We start from the raw sequence: 10,696 nt of genomic DNA, 5'->3' as shown, positions 1-10,696 counted from the left end.
TACATGATTCATTCATAGAAGTAAAAACTAATAAGCTGTTTCTTCCAAGAACATACTTTAAACTATCTCCTTAGCATTAGAGTAGTTTGGCTGTCACGATTACCTGCTTTCTGATTCTGGTTAACTAAGGTAAACAAATAATTATCAAACTATTATGCCAAATATGTTTATTTTTTATTTACTAGTATATATTAGTTTCTATTTCATTAAATAAAATAATAATCATAGTAATAGGCAATATTCATCATGCATTCTGTCAGAAACCATGCTAAGTACTCAGATGTTTTAATATCATTTAATCCTCACAACACAGAGACTGTTTTATTATTACACCCATTTTTACAGGTGAAGAATCCAAGGCCCAGAGGAGGAAACTAACTTGTCCAAAGTCACACATCTTAACAGACTAAAACTGTAAACTTCTGTCTGACTCTAGAGCAGATGTTGGCAAACTGCCAAATTTTTACTTGCAGGACAAATCTTGTCTGTCACTGTTTTTTATATGGCCTTCACTCTGAGAATGGCCTTTACATTTTTAAGTGGTTGAAAAAAATCAAAAGAAGAATAATATCTCATGCCATGTGAAAATTATATAAAATTCAAGTTTGTCCATAAAGTTTTATTGGAACACAGTCACTGTCATTTATTTATGTGTTGTCTATGGCTGTTTTTTACTCTACAGTAGCAAAGTTGAGCAGTTGTGACCAAAAACTGTATGGCCTACAAACCCTAAAATGTAAACTATCTGACCCTTACAGGAAAATGTTACAGAAAGGTTATACGAAAAGATGACTCCTGTTCTAGGGTGCTAGTTCCTGTCTGCCTCACAATTATAACCACTATGGGAGCAATGAATTGTTGTGGAGCTAAGTGAATTGTGTGCATAAGATTATGTAGCTATGTAAGAGGCAGAATCAGGATAAAAATAAGGATTTTGGATAGCTAGGCCCACGTTGCCAATATTATATCCATTGCCTTTGCTATCAGAGAGCTAGTCTATACACTTTTGTAAGAAAAAATCCTTTTAATTTACATGGATATTTTTTAAAATTAAAATATAAACAAAAAGATAATTATTTAACAGACTAATTTTTATGATTTGCTTTGAATATTGATCACTAACTATCTGGTCTTAGCCTAGAAATATATAATCTTACAGCATCTCTATATGTGTGTAATCTAACATACACTAAAATGTGTACACATATTTAATTTACACACATATACCAGACATGCAGATATACACATAGTTGCATGTAAACATGCAATCTAACATATGCTAAAACGTATACACATTTAATTTGCACACATATACTATACATAGGTATACATTTACATATATATCTACATGTAAGCACATATGTACGCACACTTTTCCCTGCATATACATGTGTAAGCCCTTGTGGTAAGTCATAACTAACCTTGATTTTTTCCTTTCCAATGCCCTTTCTTAATCAGCTACCTCAACTTACAAACACGGAAATAATAAAAAAATTTTGTCTAGCTGCAGAGGACCTACATATGGTCGTATATATGACCATTACAAAAATGCATTTACAGCATACTTCATTCCAAAAACAGGGAATGAGAAATATAAATGAGATAAAGGGAGTAGAAAAAGCAACTAGAGAAAAATAAAAGCAACTAGAGTAAATAATTACATTTGTTCCGTTGGTTCTATCCAAGTAACAAGACAACTTCCATTTTCTCTATATTGCAACATCCCAATTAAACCAATTATTTTGCCAAACTTGACAGTTTGTTATTTAATTAAATTCATAAAATGTTCAAGGAGAAGTTTTCCTGAGAAATGCTCAGTTATGACTGCATCAAACATCTTTTCCAAAATGCGTGTGCCTTTGAAGAGCACCAAATAATTTTAGTCTAACATGATCACTAAATGTCTAATGTTCTCAGACAAAAGACTGAAGCTGGAAGAAGTAATTAAAACCAGATCCTAAGTCAGTACATCTGAGACTCCAGACACTTAATCTGCATGTGCTGCGGTTTCCAGTTAAACACTAAAATGAGGTAATTTTTTATTCTGATTATGTTCATGCCTCTTGCAAAACCTAACCAGGGTAAAAATGTTTATCTCATTTTTTTCATTAAATCATGATGTTGAATGTAAGTTTCAATGTCTTGTGCTAAAAAGAGAATCTCCCATAGTTACCTTTTATAAGTAACAAGAAAGCAAATTCCTGATAAATTGTGGATAATGTAAATATCTCAATATAATCACCTTATTTTACTCCCTTCCCCTCTCTCTTGTAAATCCAAATAAGGAGTTGTGAAATAGGTTTCTGTGTCATTTTCTCTTCTCACCTTCTTTGTCTCCTCTCTTTGGGGACTTAATACTTGGGCTGGAGGAGGCACAGAGGAGAAAGATTGTCATATGCCCAGAAGTGTGAGTATACTGGGAACCTTAGAAAGGTAAAACTGATTAACAGCCACAACATACATATACACACCAAAAGCAGGAGAAAGAGAAAAAAAAGTTTTTGTGAACTTGAATAGAATGGCTGATCTTATGTAACTAATAATTAAATAATTCTGTATTTCCGTGCTCCTGTATTCCCTTTTTTTATTTTTTCTCTTCTAGATCACTGAAAAAATACATGCCAATTTTTTAAAAAATTACATTTTCTTCCACTCATCTGAATGATCATGTAGTTAGCATATGGAAGAAGGCTTTTATTTAAAGTCTAAGAGTGTCTAAAAATAGTGTAAGTTTCAGGTTTCAAGGACCGAAAATAAAAATGCCTGGAACCCATAGAGTCAAAGAGAAATGGCAAAAAGCTCTGGCTTCCTAAAGTTAGCCTCGTATTTTGTTTTGTTTGTTTTAATGTTTACTTATTTATTTTTGAGAGAGAAAGCACAAGCAGGGGAGGGGCAGAGAGAGAGGGAGACAGAATCTGAAGTAGGCTCTGAACTGTCAGCAAAGTGTCAGATGCAGGGCTCGATCTCATGAACCACTCATCATGAGCTGAAACCAAGAGTTGGATGCTTAACTGACTGAGCCACCCAGATGCCCCTAGTCTCATATTTTAATCAGCACTTTCTCATCCCATGGAATATTTTAAAAATTAGTTAGTAATTGGTGTATGTTAAGAGTCCATGTCATCACCATGCTAGGTTTCCAGTGTAATTGATCACCATATAAAAAATATAGCCCAGGGAGGGGAGGGTGGGTGATGGGTATTGAAGAGGGCATATTTTGGGATGAGCACTGGGTGTTGTATGGAAACCAATTTGACAATAAATTTCATATATTTAAATACATATATAGATAGCCCAGTATTAGAAATGTTAATATTTAACTGTTTTATTTTAATAACCTTTGTTCTGTCACCTTGTCAAAGACCTTTTAAGAGCCTGACTTTATCGTATTCATGGATAAAGTTTTATGTAAATGTACGTTTAACTTTTAAATGAACTGTAGTAGGGTAAATCATTGTTTAACCTTAGAAAAACCTTTTGGCTTTTTCTCTTAGTAGATTACAGGCATCTCAATGTTTCGTAACCCCTTTTGTTAAAACCTTGTCCTATATGGAAGTTTTTAGTCCTTATTTATCCCATGAGTCTAACACTGGGAAGAGAGAGAGTAGAGACGAAAAACGTGAAAATAAATTCCCTTAGTCACCTTAGGCTATGGAGACCTGTCTACAGTCCAGTTTACCTTGTCTCAATCAGGATATTTATAATCCACTTATTTTTTCTACTCTGACCTATAAAGTTTGTTCAGTTTGTGCTTAAATTTTAACCATAATTCTTTAACAGAAGACCTTAATTATCTTACCTGAATTCCAACATCGGTGATTTTGTAACACTCAGATAGAGAAAGTTCCTTTAATTTTTTATGTCTGGAAAGTGTCATCAAACCCTAAAATATAAATAATATAAAGATTATTTTCTGATTATAATTTAGTACAAATAGTATATATCTAGTAAAATAACAACCTTTTATGCAAAATAGTTTAGCTTCTGTCTTATATTTCTTTACACTTGTAAAATTACTTTCATTAGGCAACATTTTAAATAAAAATTTCAGGTTGTCTCTAATGTTTCATAAAAAGTATGATAGAATCCTCCTGAGGCAAGGGAAATAAAAGCAAAAATAAGCTATTGGAACTACATCAAAATAAAAAAACTTCTACACAGCAAATAATCAACAATACTAAAAGGCAACTCACTGAATGGGGGAAGATATTTGCAAATGATATATATGATAAAAGGTTCGTATCCAAAATATATAAAGAACTTAACACTTAATAAATGAGTAATCCAATTAAAAAATGAGCAGAAGACATGAATAAACATTTCTCCAAAGAAGATACCCAGATAGACAACAGACATGAAAAGATGCTCATCATAACTCGTCATCAAGGAAATGCAAAGCAAAATTACAATGAGATATCACCTCACACACACCTGTCAAAATGACTAAAATCAAAAACATAAGAAATAAGTGTTGGTGAGGATGTGGAGAAAAAGGAACCCTCTTATGTTTGTGGGAATACAAACTGATGTAGCCACTGTGGAAAACAGCATGGAGGTTCCTCCAAAAGTTAAAATTAAAATTACTATGATCCAGCAAATGTACTACTGAGCATTTACCCAAAGAATACAAAAATGCTAATTAAAAGGAATACATGCATCCCCATGTATATAAAGTGGCATTATTTACTATAGCCAAATAATGGAAGCAGCCCAAGTGTCCATTGATAGATGAATGTGTATATATATATATATGTATATATATATATATATATATATATGTATATAGTATTCCATTGTGTATATATAAAGTTACCATGTGACCCATATGAATGGAATATTATTCAGCCATAAAAATATTGAAATCTTGCCATTTACAACAACGTTGATGGATCTGTAGAGTATTATGCTGAGTGAAATAATTCAGAGAAAGATAAATACTATATGATATCACTCATGTACAATGTAAGAAACAAAACAAATGAGCAAAGGAAAAAAGAGAGAGAGAGCAAGAGAGACAAAGAGACAGACTCTTTAACCATAAAAAACAAACTGATGATTACCAGAGGGGAAGTGGGTGGGGCATGGGTGAAATAGGGGAAGGGGAGGAAGAGTGCACTTACAATGAACACTGAGCAATGAATGAAATCGTTGAGTCACTGTGTTGTACACCTGAAACTAATATAACACTGCGTGTTAACTATACTGGAATTAAAATTTTTTCAATAATAAAAATTAACATTAAATTAAAAAATAAAAAGAGGGCATTGGCCACTCTTTCATTTCTCCTCCTCTTGCCCCGGATCTAGCATAGGAAGAGGGGAAAAAAGTGTGACAGAATCCCAAAGCCAGAAATTTCCTTGTTACCTGTGTTTAGGTAAATATTATCTAAGTCAATTATTTTGAAGACACTTCATGTGGCTATTTAATCTATTTGTCAGTAAATTCTTACTTGTGCCCAGCCTAAAAATCTGAAATCTTTAGCTCATTTTACTATGTTTAATTGCTTGGAGAGGGAACAGATCTTTATATAAAGGCCTACAGACAGACAATCATTCATCAAAAATAGCTCTCTCCTTCAGTTTAAAAGCTTTGTTTCTTGGGGTGCCTGGGTGCTCAGTCGGTTGAGTAAGTGTCCGGCTCTTGACTTAGGCTCAGGTCATGATTTCACAGTTCATGAGTTCGAGCCCTACATCAGGCTCTGTGCTGACAGCAAGGAACCTGTTTGGGATTCTCTGTCTCTCTGCCCCTCCCATGCTCATGTGCTCTGTTTCTCTCTCTCTCAATAAATAAATAAATAAACTTTTAAAAAAGATTTAAAAGCTTTGTTTCTTTTTAGTTAAAAAAACATTGATTACACTTTTTAGTTCTTAAATTTTTTTAATGTGTGGTTCTGCTGTTTCATTTCTCAGTACTTTCGCCATTAAACTGGGGAAACTGATTAATGTGCCTTTTAGATGCCATTTTCCTGGTTTATTATGCTTCCTATAAAAGGTGGACAAGAGCAGTTTCCTCTCATTCTGTGGTCCCAGAGCTGACTGGCAGGGAAAATACCAGAAATGGTATATGGATTTGTCCTTTTTAAATTTTATTTACAGGATTGGTTTACATTTTATTGAGCTTAAATACAGCGTTTGGATCATAATTTAAAATGGGTTATGCAAATATTATATCCAGTTGTTTCACTGATGTACATATTAGGCCCTTTTGTTTAAAAAATAAAATGAAATCCAGGTCAAGGAAAGAAGTGCTTGAAAATCTTTTTTTTCTTTTAATAATCTTTTTTTATTAATTTTATTTTTTTTAATTTACATCCAAATTAGTTAGCAGATTGTAAAACAATGACTTCAGAAGTAGATTCCTTAATGCCCCCTACGCATTTAGCCCATCCCCCCCTCCCACACCCCCTCCCATAACCCTCTGTTTGTTCTCCATATTTAAGAGTCTCTTCTGTTTTGTCCTCCTCCATGTTTTTATATTATTTTCATTTCCCCTCCCTTATGTTCATCTGTTTTGTCTCTTAAAGTCCTCATATGAGTGAAGTCATATGATTTTTGTCTTTCTCTGACTGACTAATTTCACTTAGCATAATACCCTCGGGTTCCATCCACATAGTTGCAAATGACAAGATTTCATTCTTTTTGATTGCTGAGTAATACTCCATTTTGTGTGTGTGTGTGTGTGTGTGTGTGTGTGTGTGTGTGTGTGTATACCACGTCTTCTTTATCCATTCATCCCTCGATGGACATTTGGGCTCTTTCCATACTTTGGCTATTGTTGATAGTGCTGCTATAAACATGGGGGTGCACGTGTCCCTTCGAAACAGCATACCTGTATCCCTTGGATAAATAACCTAGTAGTGCAATTGCTGGGTCGTAGGGTAGTTCTATTTTTAATTTTTTGAGTAACCTCCACACTGTTTTCCAGAGTGGCTGCACCAGATTGTGTTCCCAGAAAATCTTCTTAATTGATGCCACTGTTTAAACTGCAATTTCTAATTTCATTTAACAGTTTTGTATATCATCCAAAAATAAAATCACTCCATTCATTTTTAAAATTTTATTGCAAATGTGGACTCTTTGGGTAGGAACACATTATGTTTTCTGCCTCCTTGTTTCAAAACAAAAAAATTACTAAACCCTGTGGAGCCAGCACATGTGGTCTCAGTTCCAGATGTGGATGCTATTTTTTTTTATTCATGTTAGAAGAACTGGAGCTTAGATATTCCCCCAGCAGAAACCAACTTGTTCAAACAAAAGTAATAAGTAAGAGATACAAGGTTTGTCTCATTGCCCTGTACTTGATAATAGCTAAGTATGTGTTATTATCCTATGGGGAATTTGTCCTATGAAACTATCTCTGGAGTTTTCACTTTTGTTTTTACTTTTATGTAGCCGAGTTAGAATTTTTTAAGATGAACTGGAAACGAAGTACACCTGCAAAGTATGACATTTGACAGCCTATATTCTCTTTACCACTTTATTCAAAAACACTATGTGGTAATATTAAAATAGAATGCTATGTTTCATCACTATAATTGTTCATTAAAATATATGGCCTCAAAATTTAATTAAGATAATTAGCCATTAGGTAAATGCACATCAAAACCACAATGAGATATCACTACATACCTGCAATGATGGCTATACTTAAAAAGATAATAAAAAATGTTTGTGAGGATGTGAAGAAATTAAAATCCTTATTCACTGCTGATGGGAATGTAAAATGGTCCAGTCACTCTGGAAAATAGTCTGGCATTTCTTCGAAATATTAAATGTAAAGTTACTATATGACCCAGCAATTCACTCCTCAGTATATACCCAAAAGAAGTGAAAATATATGTCAACACAAAAAACTGGACTCGAATGTTCCTTAGCAGCATTATTCGTAATAGAAAAACAGTGAAACAAGCCAAATGGCCATCAACCGGTAAAAGGATAAATAAAATGTGTTACATCCTTATAACAGAATATTATTTAGCAATAAAAAAGTATGATGCATACGACCATATAGATAAACATGTAAAACATTATGCTGAGTAGAAGAAACCAAACCCTAAAGGCCATATATTATATGATTCCACTGATTTGAAAAGTCCAGAATAGGTAAATATATAAAACCAGAAAGTAGATTAGTGGTTGCCTAGGGTGGGGTAGAGGGTGGGTCCAGTCTAGGGAGTCACTGTTTATGGTGACTTTTTGAGGTGATGAAAATGTTCTGGAATTAGACTGTGGTGATGGTTGCATAACTCCATCAATATGTTAAAAACCACTAAATCGTACACTTTGAATCATAGAATTTTACAGTATTTAAATCATTTCTCAATAAAGATGTTTGTAAAAACTGAGATTGATTGGCATAATAACCATATAGCTAAATACAGGGTAGAAATATTCCTACAGCATCCTTCAGTCCAAGATGAACACAGAAAGTTCTCAGATCTGGACGGCCAATCTCTTAGCAAGACAGGGAGCGAGAGATGCCATCATCTAATGTGCTGGACAAGTTACCAAAGGTCTTGCTGTTGTAAACACAACTTTGCAACTGAGCAGCAGCAAATCTGAGCCAGCTGGAGGAGATAAGGCCTCCGCTGAAAACTGCCTTGTGCTTGTATGGGATGACAGCTTCTCAGTACAAGTGAAATACACGATTCCAGTCAACAGGACTCATTTTTTTACCGCTTTTTGACTCAGAAGGTTTTCAGATAAATGACCTAAAGAACATCAGAGCCAGCTAGGTAAAGTGTTCTGCTTGGCACCGTGAGGTTCATAAATGCTCCAAATTAGGTGTTCTCTGAAACACTTGTTAAGTGCTTGGGATGAAAGTCCTAGGGACTTTACTTCTAGTGGGGTTGGAAAGAGGAGAGTGGGAAAACAAAAAGAAGGAGGAATGAGGAATCAACAAAAGGGAGTGACTGGGCCTCCCTTGGGTAAAGGGCAGGTGGACACTTACTTTTCAGGGAAGTTGTAACCGTGAAAATGTAAATCCTCCTTAATGTCCTTCAAAAGTCAGCCAAACTCATGAATGTTTTGCAGGAAAGTTTTGGCTTATTTTCCCAAAGTATAGGAAGGGAATAAATTGTAATCAAGTGAAGCACAGAGGAAAGTTACTCGTGTGGTAGCCAAGATTGCAGGTGGTATAGTTTCATTATTATTCATTATTATTGATTATTATTCATTATTAATGAAACATAGTTTCATTAATGAAACTATGTTTCATTAATATATCTGTATGAATATAGTTTTATATATACACACATCATATACATAGTATATATTTTTAAGTCTGCCTATACATACATATATAGGTGGTATGTGAGTGCAAGGTCCCAGGAATTCACACAAATCCTAAGGAGCAGTTTCCTCCTTCATAGGCCATGGAACTGAGGGATCTGGATCTGAGGAACTTAAGAATTCCTAGTAATTGGTTTATATTATAGCTCTGGTATCAGGTCCAATGAAGGAAGCGTCAAGACATAACACTCGAAAGCAGGCACCAAGTCCCAAGAGTCTTGTACGTCATTCTAAGGAATTTGGGCCTCATTGTGTGCAACAGAGTAAAACAAAACTTTCCCTCTTGAAGGAATAGGAGTTGATACATAAGTGGCCATAATGCAAAAAAGAACGAGCATGTGTTTCAAGAAAGGTACAGGGACCACAGAATGGGAGGTTGCTGTCTAGAAAAGATTTTCATGGAGGAAGGGGAATTTGAATTAAGCCTTAAAGACTAAGTAAGATTTTGATAAGCAAAATAATAAGAATAGTGTTTCAGGCGGAGGAAATGACATGAACAAAGACTTCATAAGGATTGTGTGAATTGTTTGGGAAGTAGTTCAGTCTGGGGTCACTGGAAGAAGTGGGAGGGGACACTGAACACTGCCAGGAACAGCTACATGTACACAAGTCATTTCAGAGCAAATTCTTAAAAACAATTCTCCCCACCCCACCCCAATTTAACATCTGGAATTGTTTAGCTGATGTATATAGACATCAGCAATGAACTAGTTACCAAATGTTGGGATGGTATGTGTGTGTGTACTTAGTATACAGCTAAGTCAAACACCTGTATGCTCCTTACCTAAATTCACCAATTGTAAACATTTTGCTGTATTTGCTTAATTAATATGAGTGTGTGTGTATAAATATACATAGTTTCATTAATATATCTATATGAATATAGTTTTATATATACACATATATACATAGTATATATTTTTAAGTCTGCCTATACATACATATATATACAAGTTTTCTTGATGCAGTTTTTTAAACTGGAAGTTTGTATCTCTAAATCCCCTTCACCTAATTTGCCCATCCCCCACCTCCTTCCCCTCTGACAATCACCAATTTGTTCTCTATATTCGTGTCTATGTTTTTTGTATGTTCCTTTTTTTAAATTCCACATATAATTGAAATCATATGATATTTGTCTGTCTTTATCTGACTTATTTCACTTAGCATAAGACCTTCTGGGCCCATCCATGTTGTCACAAATGGCAATAGCTCATTGTTTTTTATAGCTGAGTAATATTTGTGTATATAAACACACACACACACACACACACACACACTACACACACCTCCTCCTCTTTACCTATTCATCTACTGATGGACACTTGGGTTGGTTCCATATCTTGACTTTTGTAAATAATGCTGCAGCAAATATAGGGCTGCATATATCTTTCCAAATTGGTGTTTTC

At 34.4% G+C, this 10,696-nt stretch overlaps 1 protein-coding gene across 5 annotated transcripts in view; it reads right to left on the bottom strand.

Annotated features, from left to right (window-relative positions):
- FBXL13 (F-box and leucine rich repeat protein 13) overlaps positions 1-10,696 on the bottom strand; it is a 217,356-nt gene that overhangs the window by 25,943 nt on the left and 180,717 nt on the right. For all 5 annotated transcript variants that reach the window (XM_047825866.1, XM_047825876.1, XM_047825898.1 and 2 more), the window contains one exon: positions 3,800-3,883. In XM_047825866.1, coding sequence (XP_047681822.1) covers positions 3,800-3,883 — 84 coding nt within the window. The remainder of the gene's footprint in view (positions 1-3,799; positions 3,884-10,696) is intronic.

Source organism: Prionailurus viverrinus, chromosome A2 (assembly GCF_022837055.1).
Source record: "Prionailurus viverrinus isolate Anna chromosome A2, UM_Priviv_1.0, whole genome shotgun sequence".
Classification (NCBI taxonomy): domain Eukaryota; kingdom Metazoa; phylum Chordata; class Mammalia; order Carnivora; family Felidae; genus Prionailurus; species Prionailurus viverrinus.
The sequence above is the reverse complement of the archived record's forward strand: the minus strand, read 5'-3'. Positions and strand labels throughout refer to the sequence as shown.